General features: G+C 39.5%; 4 protein-coding genes across 8 annotated transcripts in view; 3 read left to right on the plus strand and 1 right to left on the minus strand.

Moving 5' to 3' along the window:
* Window positions 1-21,901, minus strand: part of LOC103384526 (ER membrane protein complex subunit 3-like) — a 629,629-nt gene that overhangs the window by 516,000 nt on the left and 91,728 nt on the right. The gene's annotated exons all lie outside the window — the stretch shown is intronic.
* eif2s2 (eukaryotic translation initiation factor 2, subunit 2 beta) lies at window positions 410-4,543 on the plus strand. Its single transcript, XM_008318053.2, has 9 exons — window positions 410-566; window positions 1,471-1,666; window positions 1,750-1,850; window positions 2,040-2,169; window positions 2,251-2,351; window positions 2,609-2,757; window positions 2,854-2,910; window positions 3,036-3,121; window positions 3,350-4,543. The coding sequence occupies exons 1-9, from the start codon at window positions 552-554 to the stop codon at window positions 3,523-3,525; spliced, it is 1,011 nt and encodes a 336-aa protein (XP_008316275.1). The 5' UTR covers window positions 410-551; the 3' UTR covers window positions 3,526-4,543.
* Window positions 5,430-9,545, plus strand: LOC103384514 (serine/arginine-rich splicing factor 6). Of its 2 annotated transcripts, none has more exons than XM_008318054.3 (6): window positions 5,430-5,719; window positions 6,102-6,265; window positions 8,068-8,189; window positions 8,276-8,478; window positions 8,596-8,661; window positions 8,747-9,545. In XM_008318054.3, the coding sequence occupies exons 1-6, from the start codon at window positions 5,613-5,615 to the stop codon at window positions 9,198-9,200; spliced, it is 1,116 nt and encodes a 371-aa protein (XP_008316276.1). In that variant the 5' UTR covers window positions 5,430-5,612; the 3' UTR covers window positions 9,201-9,545. The 2 variants fall into 2 exon arrangements, with proteins under 2 accessions (XP_008316276.1, XP_008316277.1); XM_008318055.3 differs by having other exon boundaries at window positions 6,102-6,238.
* l3mbtl1 (L3MBTL histone methyl-lysine binding protein 1) lies at window positions 10,082-20,870 on the plus strand. 2 transcript variants are annotated; one of them, XM_017035762.2, is made up of 22 exons: window positions 10,082-10,485; window positions 11,780-11,983; window positions 12,336-12,523; window positions 12,996-13,128; window positions 13,484-13,643; window positions 13,880-14,018; window positions 14,233-14,275; window positions 14,757-14,845; window positions 15,417-15,521; window positions 15,612-15,747; window positions 16,315-16,406; window positions 16,481-16,632; window positions 16,830-16,906; window positions 17,068-17,156; window positions 17,597-17,707; window positions 17,910-18,051; window positions 18,172-18,274; window positions 18,633-18,821; window positions 18,909-18,958; window positions 19,134-19,288; window positions 19,391-19,453; window positions 20,144-20,870. In XM_017035762.2, the coding sequence occupies exons 2-22, from the start codon at window positions 11,803-11,805 to the stop codon at window positions 20,276-20,278; spliced, it is 2,532 nt and encodes an 843-aa protein (XP_016891251.1). In that variant the 5' UTR covers window positions 10,082-10,485; window positions 11,780-11,802; the 3' UTR covers window positions 20,279-20,870. The 2 variants fall into 2 exon arrangements, with proteins under 2 accessions (XP_016891251.1, XP_016891252.1); XM_017035763.2 differs by having other exon boundaries at window positions 17,071-17,156.

Raw genomic sequence — 21,901 nt, forward strand, 5'->3', positions numbered from 1 at the left:
TTAATTCAGCATACATAAACCCAAATGCCTTTATCAAAAACATAAAAAGAACACATAACAGAATTTCACAAAAAAGCAATTTAAATTCTCAAATATATACAGTACAGCGTGACTATGTGCGTATGTCCATATTACAATCCAGGTACTTATCAGTTAATTGGTCATTATATTTGTACAGAATATATATTATATTAAACCTGCATTGTTTACATAATAAATGAGATATACATATATCATAGAAATGTACATTAAATGCAATGCAACACAGGTTTGTTATAATGATATTTTTCTAAATGTAATTTAGAATCTTATTTCAGTAATGACTTCCAGATAGATAAGTCCTAACAATAACTGCACATCAGTTACGCACCAGTGTTTCTCGCGAATACAGATCAACCGGAACGTCGCGAACCAATCGCGTCAACGTTTGTTGACGTCACCCTCGCGTCCTGCAACTCCACCGCTGATGCAAGAAAATTTCGGCCCAACGTGTGGTTCGTGATAGTGAGATAAAAAGTAGCCGATTTTACGTCCACTTTTAAGCCGCAAACATGTCCGGAGACGAGGTAAGTGTCCGTGTATTGGGTCTCATTCCCTTTTTGACAATGTTGATTCCGTTTTAGTTGAATTTGTGTGAGTAATTGAGGCGGATGGCGAGTAAACGATGACTTTGGGCCTCGGCGCGGCTTCTCCGCTCCTTACCCGCAGCAACTCTCACATGGCTTCAGTTTAATTTAAGACGGTCCCATCAGGCTATGATGACCAAATATTTCTCAAATGGATTCCTGCCATTATACGCTGAACGTTTAAATGTATGTAATGCATGAGTGCCACCCTAACAATTACAGTCATTTGTACTGGAATATTCTTTAACACAGGTTAGCTATTTAGCATTAGCTTACTCCTCTTGAGCTACGGCGCCGACGTTAACCCAGAGTGACAAAGACTAGCTAGGTTTGATTCTGCCATTTTTGTACTTGACAGTTATTTTTACTCTAAAATAAACCTGATTTAAGACTAGGTCACGTTGTCAATTAACATATTGACATGTTTGTAAGTTTCCCTCACATTCCATATAAACATCGAATGTTGACGATAGTAGAGATGTTCATAGTCTGTGTCAGCCACCACCCATGACAATGTTTCCTGTAAAGGCATATAAACCTATCAGATCATCTGATAACCTAACTAGACAGTAGATGTTTTTTTTTTTGGTTTGTGATTCGATTAGGAATAGTTCATACAAAGGTGACAGCAAATCTTTGGGATAATAATACATTGACAGCAGAAGTTCACATCTGGATTTGGTTTTTAAACACCATTTCACTATATTGATATAATCTTAATGACGGTAATAATGCTCCGATTACACTGAAACTTGCAAATATTCATGTAAAGAATGAGTCCGAGGTGTGCACTGTTAACATTCAATATGATTTTTTTTTTTTTGGTTTTATTTATGTTCTACAGATGATTTTTGATCCTAATATGACCAAGAAAAAGAAGAAGAAGAAGAAGCCTTTCATGCTGGATGAAGAAGGTGGAGAGGGCGTAGGAGGGGTTGGAGGAGGAGAGGAGACTAAAGAGGTTGAGACGAAGGAGGCAGAACCAGAGGTTGGAGAAGATAAGGAGGTGGATATGGATGAAGATGAAGGCAGAAAGAAAGGTTTGTAAAAGTTGCACCTTATTTCTAGAGCTCAAAGATGTGGTTGTCATTATTATTATTGATATTAATATATTATCCTCCAGAAACATCTGATGATCTAAATGACCTCAACTTCTTCAACCAGAAGAAAAAAAAGAAGAAACCCAAAAAAGTATTTGAAAATGAGATTGAAGAAGGAATAAAGGTCAGTTACTTTCAAATAAGTCGATTTTATAAATGCATTTTTTTATTTTATCAAAGTCCTTTGTCTTGACTTTTAGGCTTGTAACCCATAAACTCTCTTCACACTACACACCCAATGATTGTTGTTTTGAATGTATTTATTCAAACCACCACCTGTCTGATAAACTGCTTTTTTGTGGATCCAAACCAGGAGCTTAAAATTGAAGGGGAACAGACAGAGGCATTAGAGGAGGACAACCTGGATCTGATGCTTCCTACCAAAAAGAAAAAAACTAAGAAGGTTGATTTTGACGAGGGAGAGACATTGGAGAAGGATGAGGGTAAGAATATGTCCTTTCCTTTTTGTTAACACTGTGAAAACAAAGACACCTGCAGTAATTATGCATATGATGTCTTTGCAGCGCTAGAAGACGATGACGGAAAGAACAATGATGGAATCTCATTTAGTTCATCCACGGGACCAGCTTGGGCCGGCACAGAAAGGGACTACACCTTTGATGAGGTAGGTCGTCTTCTGTGACTGTGAGTAAAAGTACAGTTTGAGTGGCATAGTTTGGTTCTGCTCTCCTTTTAACACACTTGCTGTGGGCTTGATTATTACTGTTTGACACATAACATTACAAACAAATGTAATATTCACACTTGTAGGAGTTTACATCCTCATTTGCAGAGCTCCCAAAATGGCCCTAATATCATGTCTTCTCCTAACTTAGTAACATTTTGCGATCACTGATGTAATCCTCGCAACCTTTGTTTCAGCTCCTGAACAGAGTCTTCAACATCATGAGGGAGAAGAACCCAGACATGGTAGCTGGAGAGAAGAGGAAATTTGTGATGAAGCCTCCGCAGGTGGTCCGAGTGGGAACCAAGAAAACTTCCTTTGTCAACTTCACAGACATCTGCAAACTGTGAGTCTCTCTGTTCAAGTTGTTCCTATCAAAGTTGGTTCATGTCCATCCTCCTGCACAGTTCTTAAATCTGTACCTCCGTTTCCTTCTTTGAAGTTTGCATCGTCAACCCAAACATCTTCTTGCGTTCCTGTTGGCTGAGTTGGGTACAAGGTATGTTTGTTTATACACTATGGCTAAGGTTTGCAAAAGAACAAGACTGTAAATTAACCTGAAAGCATAATTTCAAATGTTTTTTCATAAATTTATTGTTTTTACATTTTGTCCCTTTTGTGCAGTGGCTCCATAGACGGAAACAACCAGCTCGTCATTAAAGGCAGATTTCAACAGAAACAAATAGAAAATGTGTTGAGAAGATATATCAGTAAGTTGGAATGTACTTTTCTGCTGTGCAAACAAATCACTTTTTAACACATTATGTCAGCTCTGTGAGTGGATTTTATTTTGTAGAAACACTGTCTAAAAATGGAAAAATGTCTTTCATTTTTTAATTGTTTTTTTCTTAAAGACAAGATGCGATGCTGCTCATGTTTTATTTTTAGTCTGAAAGCCTGCACTTTTTGTTCACTAATCCCTGTGTTGTCTCCTGCAGAGGAATACGTGACGTGTCACACCTGCCGCTCTCCAGACACTATCCTGCAGAAAGACACTCGTCTCTACTTCTTGCAGTGTGAGACCTGTCACTCTCGCTGCTCAGTCGCCAGCATCAAGACCGGTTTCCAGGCTGTGACGGGCAAGAGGGCGCAGCTTCGCGCCAAAGCCAACTGAAGACCGTGGATACCGCACTCCCCCCTCCTCTCTCGGTATCCCCCTTTTCTCAGAAAGGTTGATGCGGGGATCGGATGCCCCCCCTTGATTTGCTAAAAGGACTCTCTGAAGCGAACTGCAGGAGGGTTTGGCTGTTGTTTAGTTGTCGTGGCCTGACCAGGCAGGGAGTGAGAGAGTGTCTACAGCTGACAGATGGGATTCAAGCACCATGGGCAGATGATGTGTACCACATACACTCTTGGATTTGATTTGTTTAGCTGATCAACCCTCCAAATCCTTTAGGTTTTTTTCTTTTCTTCATTTGCTCTGATTCTTGATTCTTGTAAACAGTCTATTTTAACGTGGCTTGAATCCTTCATTTCTTCTTCTACATTACATACGCCAAGTGTGAGTATTGCTTTAGGTAGGAAAATTATTTTTTAACAAAGCAACAATTTGAAAACATGCAGGGCATTTTCTGTTGATCATAACCCTGTGTCTCACAGCTACTTCTTTATTCTCAGGCTCAGAATTATTTGTTTCTAGAGTGGCCCGGAATCACAATCTGCTCCTGAAATATTTTTTTGCCAAAGCTTCTCAACCTCTGAGTGAGCAGCTTGTACAACAAGCCTTTGGATATTTTTTTTTAGTACAAAATTCTTGAATTACATGGGTTAACAAATGGAAGACTTATAGAAGTTATAAGTGAGACAAACTGAAATTAAAGTATGTGAGTGCTGCTGAAACATCTGTGAGCAGTTGTGTGTTTTTAGCTCCTTAACTTGAGAACTTTGAATGCACAATTTTCTCAGTTGCTCAACGTTAAAATAGTTGGCTCCTCGAGAACTGTCTAAAAGAGCATCTTACCTGAACTATTGCCATTTTCCAACCTCAAAATTTGCAATTTTCCACTGTGATTGAAACATTTACTGCACAGGTTAGCCTTCATTTCAAGTTCAGTCTAATAGCATTGAACATGTAATGTTTGTTCTCTTGTGGTTTGGAGGAAAAAAAAATAAAAGAGAAAGTCTGACTGGAATCATTTTAAAACTGAGTTTTTTACACAAACCATTTTCTCTCTCTATCTTAATTACTGTGCTCTGGTGTTTATTCTAATACAGTTTGTGCTATGATGCTAACAACTGCACTAAGTTCATTCATGGTGAAATTGTTATGTGTCTACTGTGCCCTCAAAGTTTATTGTTGTGTTTTTGATGTTTTGCTTTCTTTCTTTGTTTGTTTCTGTGGGTTTGAATAGGACAGTTGGTGTGCATTTGATTTTTGTTTCCTACATGGTTGAGCTTATTGTTACTGCATAAAGCAAGGGAATGTTTTGGCTTCATGCCCGCTGATTATAACAGATTACAGTGATGTCAGTTGTGAAGAAGTTATGCTTAATTTTGCCGAAGAAAGTGAGAGGCAGATCACACTGTTTTTTGTGGTAAAATGAAGTCATTGGGATGCTTTAATTATGTAGTAGAGGAAAAACGAAGATCAGTACTGTAAATGGAGAACCGTGAGCAGATAGAATGCTAATAACACGTGGTAATATATGTCAACATAGGATATGACGCTTAAGGAGAAATTCCTGAAAGTACCTTAAATAACTAAAAATATATACTGAACTGACGGCAATGTGCCAATTATCTAATTTTGGGACAATTAGTTAACGTACAGAAAAAAAAATAGACAAAATATGTTTAAAAAACCCTACAGGTTGCGCGAGCATTCAGGAAACAGTTAAAGGGGATTTATGTAAATAAGGTAACATTTACAAAGAAAAGGGAGATTATCTTTGATCCTTTAAAGCGGATAAAAGCAGAACTCCGGCGCAAATTGTCGTAACTGCCTATCAGACGGAACTACTAACCATTATACAAACTGCAAACACTAAAGGCCAAACCGGTGCTTTTATTTTGACGTTTATCACAAGCAGCAGTCGACCTCTAAATCGAGGCTCATTGGCTCATTCAGCACAGTCGCAGGCTGTATCCTGTTAGAGGAGCTAACAATTAGCCTTTCACTCTTCGCGCTTGTTCAGTTGACATCGATAACGGTGTGCTGTCCTGAAGAGTCTTTAACGTTTGCATCTCGAGTGTGAAACAAACATGCCTCGGGTGTATATTGGACGACTGAGCTATCATGTCCGCGAAAAAGACATCCAGCGGTTTTTCAGTGGTTATGGAAAACTCATGGAAATCGACTTAAAGAATGGGTGAGTTGATTATCCGTTAGCCTCCTTGCACGATGGAAACTACGCAACCTTAGAAACCACGAACTTTTCGAGCTCATTCAGAAATCCTATTCTGTTAACATATCGACCAATCCTTGCATGGTCTGTTGTTTATTTATTTTCTGCTTATAAACAAAATTAGATAATTTGATTTAATTGGGTGGTTTGCATTTATGGAGTGTTTTCCTAATGTAAGCATGGGAAACATGGCGCCGTTGTGTTTGCTAGTGCAATGCTAGCAGGCCGTGCTATCTAGTAGGAACGAAGAAGCCATACGTTTACTGCACGTGGCATTGGCACAGGTTCTGAATCATATCATATCTGCATGAATATAATTTTCTTGATTGAACTTTTTTTCCTATAGGTATGGATTTGTGGAATTTGAAGATAACCGGGACGCCGATGATGCGGTGTACGAACTAAACGGAAAAGAACTGTGCGGAGAGCGAGTGATCGTCGAACATGCCCGAGGCCCGCGGAGAGACCGAGATGGCTACCATGGTGGGGGTTACATGGGTGGTGGGCGCAGTAAGTGCAGTCTATAACAAGNNNAGCACACACCAAGATGCCCGCTTTCCCTGCTCCCTGGAGTGAGGCGTCAATGTGGACTGCAGAGATTTGTCGCGATGTCTTGCACCTCATGGCTATGCTGTTTTTTTAACATTTCAGTTATACTTGATTTGCGAGAGCGCAGACATAGGACTGTGACCGTTACCACGTTTTCCGACTCGATGGCATGTTTTGGTTGCAATTACACATCGAAGGAATTGACTAAAGTGGACTTTTTTATGGATAGAGTTATTTTAAAACTTTTGCAACATAGACAAACTCCCAAGCCCCGCAACCGTCGACCATAGGAATAGGAAAGGTATTTTCTAAGGAGTCTAATTGTTTTAAAACCTATATTTTTGTTATTACGTTGTTCAGTTCATGCAGTCACCTTCAATAGCCTCAACGTGCAATGACGTTCATTAAATGACGAATAGAACGTGTTCAGTGTTCTACAAGTTTGGAGACTGATTTCACAGTAGCTCCTGGCGTTTTTTTTTTTTTTTTGGTAAAGGTTTAAGGTGCATTTAATTTGCCAAGAGTCCGGTCACGATAAATGGGCATATTTTGAAGCATGTTTCGATATGCAACCTACGATATTGAGTAACAACTAGGCACTAATGGTTGTACTCAATTCCCAAAATGAAAGGTTGTTGACCTGCAAGTTTGTTTGTTTTTTCTGCTCCCTTATAGGCTGCACATGTCCGATTGGAAAGTGAATGAACACATACTGTATATAAAATGATGGGAATATATTTTAACAGTATCAAAAGTCCCTGGAAACAGATTTGAGAATGGTGAACTTTTTTCCATTGACTATTGTGAATTTGGCAGTTAATTATCAGATTCAAACTTTAAGTTTATTTCCTAAATTTTAATGGGTATCAGCATACACTTACCCCATGCAGTTTTTGGTTTGAACATCAAGGCGAGAGAGACTTGACTGTGAAATGTGTATTTCTGACTTTGGTATAAATATATATTTTTACATTAACAAGTCCTTAATGTTTCAATTTGAAAGAGTCCAGTTGCGGGCTGAGGCTGAGAGTCCATTGAGGCTAAAGATGACTGGCTAAGATGACTGCCTGTCCCGTTTGGCCTTGGCTTTCACCTTACAATGTGTGTGTGACCTTTGCCCCCCCTTGATCCTTGGCTGACCTAACCGGAAGCCATGATGACATCAGCCTTTTGCCAATAGACCAGGGGTGATGGTGAGGATTGCCATTGGTTTCTATGTTGACAGCAAACGTAAGCGGATCGGCTCTTGTAAAGAAAGAACTTACAAACAAAAACAATGTTGTAAGTGCAAAGACAAAACTGATGACATTCAAATGGAAAATACAAAAAGATTGGTTTAGATTTTTCTTTACACCACTTTATTTCAGATTATTAGTGGCTTTAACCCTCCTGTGCGGATGCCTCCTTTTTTGTTTTACAGGATTCAGAGGTCTTGAAAGAACATCACTGCCCATTTGTTTATGCATCTAAATCACCAGTAAGATTTATGGGACTAAGACAAGCTTGTATTACCGAAAACAGATGCAGTGGTGTTCTTTGGAGCAGTGCACAAGTTTGACATGCTGTTAAATTGAAATTTAGGGAGCCACAGTGGTGGCTTATTTACAGTTTATGTTTTGTTATAAAAGGGTGTTAATGGAAATCCTGAGTTCAAATCTTCACCCCTTGGATTGAAAACTATAGTCACTACATTCTGTGGCAGTGGTTATTGGTTTCATGGCCACTTTTTCAATGTCTAACTTAAAGTTAACTTGTTTTTCAAGGTAGTGGAGGTTATAGCAGCCGCAGTCGCACCGGCAGGGATAAGTATGGACCCCCAGTCCGTACAGAGTACCGGCTTATTGTTGAGAATTTGTCTAGTCGATGCAGCTGGCAAGACCTGAAGGTAAATATTGAGACCAATTGGTTACATCCTACTCCTGATTAAAGGCAAAGACTTCATCAAATACTCAGAAAATGTTTGTCTATTAGGACTTCATGCGCCAGGCTGGAGAAGTGACCTATGCAGATGCCCACAAGGAGCGCACCAATGAGGGAGTGATCGAATTCCGTTCTCAGTCGGACATGAAGCGGGCTTTGGACAAACTTGATGGAACAGATATTAATGGGAGAAAGATTCGTTTGGTGGAAGATCGCCCCCGTAGACGAAGATCTTACTCCGGAAGCCGTTCCCGGTAGTTTAAGTGCAACGCTGGAAAAATTGTTGTTTTGTTGACACACTTTTAAACTGTTATCATAGATGTTTCTTTTTTTTTGCTAATAAAGAAGTGTTTGTGTTTTGTTAACTTCAGATCACGGAGTCACCACCGCAGATCTCGCAGCAGGAGCTCTAGGAGCCGCTCCAGGTCTCGTTCCAGGTGAGGAGTCATCTAACGAAGAGCTATAAAAGTTTGCTTTGGCTATATACCATTTATATCTAAGCACAACGTGTTTCTTTTTCAGATCTCGTTCACCTAGTAACAAAAGGCGCCGGTATTCTCGCTCAGTTTCTGGAAGAAAGTCTCGCTCCAAATCTGGAGAAAGGAAATCTCGCAACCGCAGGTCACGCTCTCGATCTCACAAGTCCAAATCTCGCTCTGTCTCCATGAAGTCCAGATCTCGTTCAGGTGACCGAAAATCCAAATCCCGTTCGAAAAGTCTATCTAAGGTGAAATCTGAGCGTGATTCTCGTAGCCGATCAAAGGAAATGTCCACTGAAAAGAAGTCTCGTAGTCGTTCGGCCTCCCCCATGGAGAACGGAATCGTGGAGCGTACTACCAAGTCTGCCTCCCGCTCCCCATCTCCATACCCACGACAGGACGACCGGCGCTCTCATTCAAGGGAGAAGCGATCTGCCTCCCGCTCAAAGTCTCGCTCAAGATCTTGTTCAAGGTCTAGATCAGCTTCTCAGGATTAGTGTTTGTCTAGAGGGGGTTCTCTGTTTGCAGAGCTCAATCCCTTTGCTGTAAATAGTGAGCAGTGTCGTCATGCTGGCTTATGCTTCCAGACTCTACTTTTCTCTTACAAGTATGCTATTTTTCCTTTATATGGTTTTTAATGGCTGTTCAATTACAACTGGAACAAGGACGCATGCTGTAAGCATGGATACATGTACACAGATCAAAATCTTTTAATAGTTTGAAAGTATAGTGAATTTTCTATTCTTACCAACAAATTGGCTATGTTTTGGTTCATATTTTGTGTTCATTTCTAAAGCCTGCATCACCAGGTATTGGTTTCAAATTCAAACTGCATGGTTGTTGGAGAAAAGTATAACTCAGCTTTCTTTGTTAAGCCATCAATGTTGATGTTGTCTGGCAAAATGTAAAGGATGTAAAAGCTTGAAACCTAATGTTCAGGGGGAAAAACAATTTTCCATTTCATGTTTGATCACCTTATGATGTATTAAGCTTTTTATCCTCTTGTACATAGGTTCACCATTTTTGTAGCCTCAAGCAGGATGTACGTTAAAGACCCATCTTCCCCAAGAAATTGGTCACTTTCAAGACTGTCTTTTTTGCAACATTGAATCATGAATTGCTATTTAATTTGATTCATGTCAGGTTTAAGCGAAGTGCTAAGTTAAGGTATATGTGGTAGAACTGCAGTCCTTTGAATGCCAAATGTTATAGTTTGGGTTTCTAACAGAACATCCGATTCTTACGACACAGCCACCATCTCCATCTTGTTGCATCAATTTGTATCTTTCTGCATTCAGATGGGATCTGACAAGTTGGTTTTTTTTTTTTTTGGTTTTTTTTTTTTTGGTTTTTTTTTTTTTTGGTTTTTTTTTTTTTGGTTTTTTTTTTTACTAAATGTTTGATTAAAGATCTTAAAGCAAAAAATACTGTTGTGATGGCTGTTTTTCCCCCGATTAAAAGGAACCTGACTGCAGTATTGACGTGTCCTACATCCTGTTAATTATGTAATAACTGCTTAAACTGAAGTACTGGTGTATTCGATAGGAAATATTAAAGGTGGTTTAACGGCAGGTGTGTCTTCATATAAACGTTGAAATCGACAACAGCTGCGGTTTGTTTTGTGTGATCGATTGTACACCGGGTTTTTCTCCCACATATGGAGGAGCATCAGAGTGGAAGTGTTGAATTATCGCTCAAGTCTTCTGTTCGGTTCAGCGGTGACTGTACAGAGGCTCCGCGCATGCGCACTCATAGAAGCGGAGCCGCAGGAGATCAGTGCTGGTAAGACAAATTTCAGTTCGGAAATAATCTACAACCTCAAATTAATTAATCAATCATTTTCTTAATATAAGGTCGTAGATTTTGACGGCGACGCTTTAGGAGAACCGCTGGCTTTTAGTGTCTTTGCTCGAACTGGAGCATTTTGACGCTGAGGGTATAATGAAACACAAAGCTGTTCATTTCTAAAATACACATTTGCTTAATACGCGCGCTTAATTAAGCATTATTGGTTAAACGTTTAAAAATACGTACCGAAGTCATTACAATATTTAACACATTGAACACAGTGCTAAGACTGAAATGTCTATTTTTCCCACTGACTGAATGGTTGACATGGTTCAGTTTTCATTAAAAGACGGTTTTCACAGGATTTGAGTCTTACACATTTTTGTTTTTGCCAGCTCCGCCATTTTAACTGGAACGCCGTGTTTTGATGTGTTTATGAAATGTAAAAAGGCTTTATTAAGAGACGCTTTTAAAAGTCATATGGGGTCATGACTGTAGAAGGAGAAAGGCGTCAATTCTCTGCCATTTTTTTACTTCAAATGCTGCTGCCAGAAATTACTCTTGTTGTTATTATGGTGTCAGCAGCGATTTTCAGAAGAATTGTTGTTTTGGTTCTATTCGAATTTATATTACACAGTGAAAAAAAGGAAGAGACTGTTTTACATCAGAAAATGTATTTAGCTCACAATAAGATTATGTAAATTAGTCTATTCATAAATGTTAAAAGTATGGAGCCCTATAATCTAACGGTCAGCTGTTTACACAGAGTTGTTAGATTTGTTTTGGTTATATCCATCTTCATTTGCCATTTTCTCGAGCATCTTCAGATTTGATGAGACTTCTGATATTCTCTGTGATTAATTTCAGTAATAATTCTTCATTCTTCTGTCTTTAGGTGATGGAAGACAAAGTGATTTTTTTTATTTCTTATAGTTTTCTACACCAATCTGATATATTGTGTCTTAACAGTTCTTCCAATAGTTCCACTGAGGTTATGGTGTCCCTCTTGGTTGTTATTAGCATCCTTCAATATGGTTTAGAGGTGACTTATCAGTAAAGATACAGTTTTGTGGTTACCTTTGCAGATAATAATAAAACATTGTTAGATTTTTTTTCCTGCAAATTTGGAGCAAAACCTAATGTTTTAATAATTTAATGAAAAATGTTTTTCAGTAACTGCAAAGAAAAATGGGATTTATTTAGAGATCAATTTAGCTAGTAAAGCTGATGGTAATTCCTGACAGTGGAGATGATGTCTATACTGTTCGTCATTATCTCTGGTTTTCAGCGCTCCAAAGTAAGGGTGCCATTATGAGTGCCAAAGTGAACACAGAGATTTCACCCAAAGAAGATCATAGATCTTTGGACCCATCCTCCACCACCCCTGGTGAGACTGTTCTCATCTGTGGCAGTGATGGTGTGGCAAAGAAAGTAAAGCCCCTGCCCCTGGCCCAGCCTCAGCCACACACCACCACAGCTCTTCTTCTGCCAGGTAAACACAGGTCCGAGGGTGAACATGTGGTTGTCAACGTGAGCAGAGAATAATTATATATCACAGTATAAGATTTCCATATTATTTGCGTAAGGGTTTATAGACTTATTTAACAAAACAAACTAGATATGTTTTTCAATTTCTTCCTGTTTATATTTAATGATCACGTCCAGATTTTTTTCTTACCGGTAGTTCCTGGGATTTTACTACAACCATTGTGTCCATCACTTATTCAAACCAATGTCATTACAGATTCGAGACAAATGTAGTTATTGTTAACTATAATTGAATATTAAATTATATTAAAGTTATTTCAAAAAAGCAAATCATTTGATCAAAGTATTTTCCTCAGCTCCACCTGCCAGTAATCAGAAAGTGGAGATGAGTCCAGCTGTAGCTGTGGCAGATCCAGGTAAAGCCAGCAGGACCAATCACACAACTGCGCCTACCCTGACTGCACAGGTAGGCGGGGCCTGTAGCATTGTCCACGTCCTAGAATGGAAGGAGGGAATGGCTATCCTGCCCAGCAGCAACCTCAAGGTACAGTAGATGTTTTTGGTATTGTGAAAATGATTCTTTAATTCTCCTGTTCCTTTGGAAGTGACTTCTGCTGCTTAAAACAGAGACAAACACCACAAATCTAATGACGATGAAGAATGCAACGCGAAAATAAAAGCTAAAAAGCTCTAAGTTTGTGTAAGAGCTCCATTTCTTAGATGAATGTTGACCATTCTGTTGTTGACAGATTATTTCAGGATGTGCAAACAGAGGCTGCACAAAACCATAGAACAACCAGAAAAATCAAAGAATGGCTTTAATGTTTTTAAACGTAACAGCATGATGTTCTCATGATGTTACTAGATTTAAATGCTTCCAGAAGAGAATTGCACTGTCAAAAGAAAAGAGAGATCTTCAAAGAGACAGAGTAAAATTTACAGATGTGCCTTTTCACAGATGGACTCATTAATGCATGTATGTGTGTGTGTGTTTGTGTATGTGTGAATTTGTGTAGTTCTGTGTGAGTGATGTGGGAACACTGAGCACACTGATCACCCCAGGGACCACTACCAGCAACACCACTGAAATAGCAGCAGGGGCTTCTGGGAGATCTGCAGATGCAGAAGGTGTTGCGGCAGACAAGCCAGGTAGACTCAGAGTTACATAAGGATGTTGTGATGCAAAAACAGGAGATATCACAGTATAGTAAAGTTTTGACACTATTAATATTTAAAACAACACTCAACTCATTATTTGTTTCCAGTTACTATACCTAAAATAACAAAAAGCAACAATGGTTCCTGACCATGTGAAGGCAGTTTTAAGTTAATGTTTAAGGCATTAACTAAGCACCACTCTGAATCAACTGCTAGAATATACCGTATGTTGCATTTAAATTGTGGAAATTGAAGGCAGTGGGAATAGTAAACTTACCTGTTTGGGATTTTGTTCTGAATTTGAAATGCAAACTTTTTTGTGACTTGCCTGTTCTCCTCCTGTCAGAAATGTCAGCTCCCATCAATTCAGTGAGAGTTCCAGCTGTAGAACCAGGAAGACTGCTGTCAGTCAAACCAGAAGCTCAGGTCGGCCCTGGACACCACCACGATCCGAAACCTCAGAGGAGCTACACAGAGGAACTTCACAGAGACGCCATCACTGACAGGTCTGTTCATAATGATTATTGATTCTTAATGTCCCTATTAATAGAATCTCTACATAAACAGACTAGCCCTTCAATTCACAATAGTATTTAGAGTTAAACGCATTAGTGGAGTTCATTTATGACAGCAGTTAGGTTGAAGGGAAACTCCTTCTATTTTATATTTAAACAAAGTTTTCACAAAGAAGTCTGGGAATGCCCTTAGATTTTAGGAAGAACATTTCTTCTCTGTGCTCCAGGAGGAGCATCGGGATCGAAAAGGTGCCGGCAGGGGGAAGGGTCCCCTCTCTGAACCCAGATCATCTGAAACCAATGAGAAAGAGGAAGAGGAAAGAATACCTGAGTCCGTCTGAGGAAGACTCTGACAACGAGGGCACGGTGGGACAGTTAACCGTTTCACATTTCATATTTTTGTATTATTACTGAAAAAGAACAGAATGTTTTCCGTTTTAAAGGATCTTCATCATCTAAGCACACACTAAGAGAAATGGAAAAAATGGGTCATAAATAACACTAAATAAATAATTCAAAGTGACTTAAATGTTTTAGGCTTTACACTAAATTTATTTTTAAATTATTTTGATTGACATAGGATGAGAAAATGGACGACTCTAAGGGAGGACACATCAGAGGAGGTAAGGATCTTATGTGTGTTGATCACTGCAATTTCAAAATTATTTTAATTCAATTTCAGGTTTGTTGCAGATTTTGTTACACAATTTTGTTCTTTCTTTCTCCCTTCAGAGACAATAAGACTCATTAATATACTGTGTATGAATACCCCTGTGATGTAATGTAATTACTGATCAAAAACAATTATTCAAAACACTTTTCCTCCAGCATCTAGATCAATTGTTGTCGCTGTGTAATGGAAATATTTTGCCATGCTATTAGTATTTTGTTTTATTTAAAATTCAGAAATTTACATTGTGATTCGTTAAGAAGCAGAAAATTGTCTGTATTTTTTTTCCGTTCTACCCTAGACTCATTCCTGCCATCTGTTCCATCATTAAATCCCTCTCCCTGTGTTTTTTTGGTCTCAGTTTGTGTTCTGGTAATGTCTTGCTGTTTTGCATGCTGCATAAATGAATGTAATATTTGGTATTTCCTGTGAAGCTGGAGACAATAAGACAGAGCAGTGGACATGGACACAGTATCTGGAGGAAACCAAAGCGATCGCTGCTCCCACCAAGCTTTTCCAAGAGGTATGTACGAGTTTGGTATTCAATCTGCAGCCTCAGCCTGAGCTGCTGCTCATTACACTCAGCTCACCCCAGTGCTCCCTTGATTTTTTTACTACTTCTATTACAACCACTGCAGCTCCTCTTATAGGACCTGGAGGATTTTGTTGGCAGCTATGAAAAAGTAGTACATCATTGTCAGGGAAGAAGATTGAAAATGTAAATGCCGTTTGGAAAAAGTAGTGCATGGAGCCAAAGGCACACATTTTTTGAAGGGTGTTCTTAAAGCGTTTTCATTCTGAAGAAATTTGATTCTCCAACAATGTAGAGATTTTTGCTGACAAAGCTTTTATCCAAAGATATTTTTTGTTCCCCAAAAATAGGCTAAAGAACATACTATGATAATGATAATATTTCTCTAATCCATGCCTCTGATTTGCTTGGTTCTTTTCTCTCCTCTGATTCATTCTCCTCAAAGTGATCATTCAGGTTTCATATACTTAGATGCAAAGTCTTTTCTCTGCAAATTCACATACTTAGATGCAAAGTCTTTTCTCTGCACTGACGAGTTTGCTTTTAAATCCGCCGTGTTTAGTCTCAAAGAGTGCCAACTGTGAAGAATGGCTTCAAGCAGGGAATGAAGCTGGAAGGCATTGATCCACAACATCCATCCATGTACTTTGTCCTCACTGTGGCTGAGGTGAGCCAGACATGAGTCTTAGTGTCCTGTTAATGTCCACACGCTGACAACTTTGTTCTGTGAAATGACACCTGTCATGTCCTTCTTCAGGTCTGTGGCTACCGTCTGCGGCTCCACTTCGATGGCTACTCTGACTGCCATGACTTCTGGGTGAATGCCAACTCCCCTGACATCCACCCTGCAGGCTGGTGTGAGAGCACAGGGCATAAACTGCACACTCCCAAAGGTCAGATATGGCAACACTGACACTATAACATTTACAGTGTGTGTGTGTGTGTATCCTTCAAAAGAAATAATTTCAGAGAGTCATCTAGTTTTTTTTTATCTCGTATTAATGTCATTGTTTTTCGTCAAATGTTTAATTAATGTTAATGATACCAATGACTATAAAATGCACCTTGGTTTTTATTGGTTCATATTGGCTTCATACCTGAGTGAAAGCTGTAGCTACTTCAGTGGTTCCCAGACTTATTTGGCTACACCCCCCACCTTAATTTACAAAGGAAATGTTTTTTTATCTCTCTTTGTTGTCAGGAAAAATTACCGTACACTCCAAACCGCCATCACTTTTTTTTTTATCTCCGGCACCGCCTCGTGTCAGCTCACACAACCGCAGGGATGCCCGCACTACAGAATCTCTGCTGTACTTTATCAAAAATCTTTATATAGTATAGTATATAGTATAAGACACATTTATCCTCAGTTCATCCCCAAGTGTTTGATAAAACACATACTCTATTGTTTTTACAAATTTGATTTCAATAAACTTTTTTTGTTTCCATTTTTCCTCCAGGTTGCAAAGAGGAGGAGTTCACCTGGACCAACTACTTGAAAATGACTAAAGCACAAGTCGCTCCCAAAGAACTGTTTGCCAGTCCTGGCAAGGTAAACGCTGTGACTCTTACGTATAAAATGTTGCCTTAAGTTAAGAGTTTAAATATTTCTATTTTTTTTTTCAGGTTGATGTCAAGTGTAGTTTTGAGATAGGAATGAAGCTTGAAGCTGTGGATCGCATGAACCCCTCCCTCATCTGTGTTGCCACTGTCACTGACATGGTGGACCAACGCTTCCTGGTTCATTTCGACAACTGGGACGACACGTACGACTACTGGTGTGTTTTGTATACTTTTGGGAGCTTATTAAAAATGTGATTATGAGCTGCTTATTTAACATGGCTGAATGTGAACCGTTAACCTGTATATGACTGATTATTTCTGCTTTCCTGTCAGTTGCAGTATTGCATTACTTATATTGTTTTTCAATGTGTTTGCTCGATGACACCCTTTTTTTTCTGCCATTCATGTACAGGTGTGACGCCAGCAGCCCGTACATTCATCCAATTGGTTGGTGCCAGGAAAGGAACTTGGCCCTAACACCACCCCAAGGTCGCTTGTTGTTGTAGTACATCATATTTATTGACATTTTGAACACAGTTAAAGTAACTTGTTGGGCATGCATAAGATGTAAGCTTGTTATTCTGCAAATGAGCTGTGGAGACAGTTACGTTTAGTGGTTAAAAGTGACATTTATTTTCTTTCACTGATAGCAGATTTTCCGGATAAGGGTCGGTTCTCCTGGTCGCGTTATCTGGAGGACACTGGTTCTAAAGCTGTGGCTGCTGATGCTTTTAAAGTGGTAAGACATTATCAAATGTACATTTTGTTGTATTATGTATGTTTATTTTATTTTATTACAAGGCTATAGGAGGGTATATATGGTAAAGTTATGATAGCTATGATGAGCTGAGCTGTGGAGTCATTGAATGAAGACATGCCAATTCTGGTTTATTACAGAAATAGGACCTAAAATCAGAATCAAGTACTGTGTTATAACTGAATGTATTTATTTATTTTTATTATATTAATTTATCTGTGATTTTTATGCAGCTTGTTGTAATGCTTAACCCTAACTGAAGTTAATATAAAACACATCTATAAACATATGTATATGATGGCCATTACACAAAAGTTTTTTATCCTTCTCTTGTCTTTGTACAATTCCATCTACAGAGACATTGTAAATGTACTTAAACCACTCTACACTCAGTGTAATAATATTTTCCTCATTTTCCCCAGCGCCTACCACATAACTTTCAACCTCAGATGAAACTGGAAGCAGTGGACAAGAGAAGTCCAGGTCTGATCAGAGTTAGCACAGTGGAAGAAGTGGACACTCACCGCATTAAGGTGATACTGTGTGTATGTGTATGTATGAAAAATGAAGTCCTTAATGTCTGCGGTTATGAACTTTATGAGTGCCTGTGTGTGTGTAAGTGTGTTTGTGGGTGGATGCTTCATTTCCCTTAAGTTCATAACAGCTTTAAATGAGTGGATTTGTCAGCTGGGATCTTGTTGCTAATGGTCTTTTTGTTCTCACTTCCTGCTTCAGGTCCATTATGATGGGTGGAGTCATGTTTATGATGAGTGGATGGACTCTGATCACCCAGACATACACCCAGCTGGCTGGTGTGAAGCCACCGGTCACCCACTGAAGGTTCCCCCACGGGAGCCGAAACCCCAACAACCACATGGTAAAAAGTTACGCTGGATTTCCTGCAGCAGTGGTGAAGAGAAAATGAACCCAAGTTCTATATAGATTTTGACCTGTGCTTCTTGCTTTCTTGGTTGGTATTTGTTTATTTGTTTTACAGGTGTGAGAGAACCTCCTGCCACAGCTCAGTCCACCTACCCATCCTCTGTTCCCTGTAAACCCATCAGCCACGCCAGAACCACCAAGTACAGCTTCCACAACAGGTTCAGCTTCTGCTGTGGTTTAATTTAGAATAAACATCTGACTGCAGTTACATGGTAATGAAGAGGACTTACAGCAGTAACTGAGAGGAATGACTGGTACTAGACTTGATAAAAGCTGTGACTTGACTTGATGTAACTAATGACTTAATATAACTTGACTTGAGTTAACCTGACTAGATGTGAATGTGACTTGACTTGACTAAACTTTTACCTGACTTCTCTAAAGGAAAATTACATGAAGGTTAATAAGGACGGTTGAGACTTGAGACACACTCATTAGTGACCAGCTCTCATCTCTACTTTGTTAACTGGCACCAGTTTTTTTTTTTAATTGACTCAACATCTCTCTATGAAACAGAAAGTGTCCAACTCCTGGTTGTGACGGCTCAGGTCATGTGACGGGTCGTTTCACTGCTCATCACTGTATATCTGGCTGCCCATTGGCTGAGCGTAACCAGGGCAGACTGAAGGCTGACCTGTCAGACTCAGAAGGCAAGAGGAACCTCTTCTTTGGACAGAGGACCAAGAAGACACACTATCGTGGCAGGTAGTGCTGCCTGTGCGTGTGTTTGAGTGTGTGTCTGTGCATGTGTGTGTATTCTGTCTTACATTTATCTTTGCATCTATTTTTTAGGATTGGGCGTCCTCCAAAATACAGGAAGAACCAACAGAGAGACTACCAGAGTGAGTTTGATATATTTGCTGTGACTTTTATTTACTTTGAAAATAAACATTCAGAATAGGATGAAGCAGTAACAACCTCATCCTTACAAAGACGGGGCCACGTAATAAAACGTAACATTAGGTTTGTCATATATGTACTTGTTAACAATGAATTGTGTGTGTGTGTGTGTGTCAGACATGTCCTCAGAGGTCTACCCCTCACTGTTCATGTCGGCTCTGAGCAGTCAGACTGACAGGACTCTGTCTTTGTGCTGGGAGCAGCACTGCAAGCTGCTGCCAGGTGTTCAAGGCATTCACGCCAGTCAGGTGGCAGCGTGGAGCGTTGATGAGGCATGACGTTTTTTGGATTTTCCTCTTTCTACCATCTCCATATTTTCTCCCTTATTTGTTTGTCAATAACTGTATTCCTAATTCCTGTCCTAATTCCTGCAGGTCTTCAGGTTTGTCCAGAACTTAATCGGCTGCGAAGACCAGGCTCGCCTCTTCAAGGATGAGGTGTTTATGAAAACATTCACACAGGAATATAATGAGAGTACAGTTGCTCAGTTGACGCGTATGCAGTGGAAACCTGAGAATAATCAACAACACTGCTGTCAGGTGTTGCTGAGCAAAGAAGTATTTCTCTTTGTGTTGCTCTGCTTTGTGAGCCTTGTTTCTTGTGTGGTGTCTTTCCCATGGCTTCTCACTGCAGAGGAAATGAAGATTAAATTAGCTCTGACTAAAATGTTTCATAGTTTTATAAAATCTTCATTAATATGCATTGCCTCATATATAGGTACTTGCATATAATATTTATATACTGTAATCCATCCTCTGTGATACTGTATGATTAGTGATGATTAGTGTTTAATCCAAGCTCACATTTACTTCAGTCAAAATAATCAGATATGAATGAATTCATTCTAATTTTGTGGCCTATTTACGTGCATCATTTTGAGTTAGCTTAAGCTTTGAGTTTTACATTTGTATCGACTGTATGTAAATGCCCACACTGGACCGCTGTATTCAGATTGTGTGATTGTAATTCAATATTGTGTTTGCTAAATGCTTCTGTGCTTTCACCATGGTTGGTGGGCCCAAAGTGGCTCGCAGGCTAGAAGTTGGAGACGTCTGCCCTTAGACTGTCTTCTGTTTACTAATTGGGATAAACTTATGACGTCCCTGCTTTGTTTGTCTCTCTTATAGATGATTGACGGGGAGGCCTTTCTGCTGCTCACCCAGACCGACATTGTGAAAATCATGAGCATCAAACTTGGTCCTGCACTGAAGATCTCCAACGCCATCCTCATGTTCAAAAGCACAGATGAGGGTCTCAAGTGATGTCATGTGAATCCACCAAATCATCATGTGCCAAAATTCATTTTATGGCAGGGAAAAAAAGCCCTGATCGCTTTTCATGTGTCTGGTGTCCTGTGCCCATCAGAGAGGAAGCTAGAGCGTAGTTAGGGTGAGTACAGCAGAGGTCAAAAATAAGGTCTAGAAGAATTTTAGGAACGTACAAAAGATTCAGTGGCAGAGAGAGTGAACAGAGCACAGCTGAGGCAGGGTCAGTGAAATCAGAGTTTTACTAAACATTAGTCTGCTTTTAACCAACTGCTGGTGTGTCACCGGCCTCTTGTTGCTCTTCAGCCAAAGTGACTTCCTGCTGTGACTTTGAGTCCTAAGCTGTGTTCCCACTGTGCACCACGGGAACTATTGAGCTCTTAGGGACCACTTTCGAGAAAAGTTAATGTTCTCTACTAACACTGTCTGCCTGCAGTTCCACTGTGGTGAAAGACCAGTCGAGATTATACATATGCAAATGAGTACTGTGATATATACTCTGAAGGTGTTTCTGATCCATGGCGTTGGCTCTTTATTCCTCCAATTTAAGACAAAAATATTTAGGCTTGAAACTTAGGTCTTGTAAAAATGATAAATCAGACAAAATACGACCAGATCTTGATCTTTCCACACGTGTGGAGCAAGGATCGTTTTGGGCCTAAATAACTGTGCAATTAGTCCTAGTCCCTATGTTGGACACACTGTTTTTGGCACCGATTTCCTGGTAGTAAGTCCTGTGATGGGAACACACGTTTGGCTGGAGATGCTCAGATTTGGAACAATGGGTCCAGTTTTCATGAGTGAAACTGATCAATGGGGCTTTAACAAGCTTCACATCTTGTGAAATAAAAAAAGACTGATTCAAATAAGAATTAATTAATTAATTAACTCAGAAAAGTAACAAAAGTCAAAGTGGAGGCTGATGAGGGAAAGCACAGACCTGGTGCCTGGTTGGGGTTTATTTCTGATCTGATTCAGAAAGAGAAAGAAACTTTTGTACATTTATAGTTTGTGCAAAAAAAAAAAATCAACAATTATTTTCAGGTCATCCTTCCTAGAGGAAGAGGCACTTTGCATTTACATGTGAGCACAACTGTGAAACTCAGATGGATTTAAGCACCAACATTCTGACCTTTGGTCACTCGAGAGTGCAAAAATCCACACATTAGCACTATAAAGGGGGATTCTCCTTGAGACCCACCGATGGAGCTCTCTGCAGTTTACATGTGAAGAAGAACTCCATTCCGAGCCCATTCTTGGAAATGTTTACATTTGATGTCAGAGTGGGTAAAAATTAAAGTATGTGTGAATCTGACTTTGTCTGATGAAAGTTTATTCTACAGGGCAGTTTAAGGGCTCTGGAAATCTCAAGTATGACTTTTTTGTGTACGTCTCTCTGGTGGGATTTGTGTGTGCGTGTGAGTGTCAAGAGAATCTTGAGTCACACTTGTCATTCAGTCCATACAAATGAATAAACGTCCAAAGCTGTCTGGTCTCCTCTGAGTCTGGTGCTTTTCGATCTCACACACAGACACACGCTACATTACCTCTGTCTCTGCAGGCCTGTTCTGTGCTCTGCACTATTGACTATAAACTTATTTTTGCTTGCATCACATCCCC

The sequence above is a fragment of the Cynoglossus semilaevis genome, chromosome 10 (genome assembly GCF_000523025.1).
Source record: "Cynoglossus semilaevis isolate Cse_v1.0 chromosome 10, Cse_v1.0, whole genome shotgun sequence".
Taxonomy (NCBI): Eukaryota; Metazoa; Chordata; class Actinopteri; order Pleuronectiformes; family Cynoglossidae; genus Cynoglossus; species Cynoglossus semilaevis.

Coding starts and splice junctions, on each gene's coding strand:
- eif2s2 (XM_008318053.2), top strand. Junction 1,667..1,749: donor AGATGAAGGCAGAAAGAAAG/GTTTGTAAAAGT, acceptor ATTATCCTCCAG/AAACATCTGATGATCTAAAT. Junction 2,352..2,608: donor GGGACTACACCTTTGATGAG/GTAGGTCGTCTT, acceptor CCTTTGTTTCAG/CTCCTGAACAGAGTCTTCAA.
- LOC103384514 (XM_008318054.3), top strand. CDS start 5,613: ATGCCTCGGGTGTATATTGGACGACTGAGCTATCATGTCCGCGAAAAA. Junction 5,720..6,101: donor GAAATCGACTTAAAGAATGG/GTGAGTTGATTA, acceptor TTTTTCCTATAG/GTATGGATTTGTGGAATTTG. Junction 8,190..8,275: donor GCAGCTGGCAAGACCTGAAG/GTAAATATTGAG, acceptor TTTGTCTATTAG/GACTTCATGCGCCAGGCTGG.
- l3mbtl1 (XM_017035762.2), top strand. CDS start 11,803: ATGAGTGCCAAAGTGAACACAGAGATTTCACCCAAAGAAGATCATAGA. Junction 16,907..17,067: donor GGCCCTAACACCACCCCAAG/GTCGCTTGTTGT, acceptor TTTCACTGATAG/CAGATTTTCCGGATAAGGGT. Junction 17,157..17,596: donor CTGCTGATGCTTTTAAAGTG/GTAAGACATTAT, acceptor CATTTTCCCCAG/CGCCTACCACATAACTTTCA.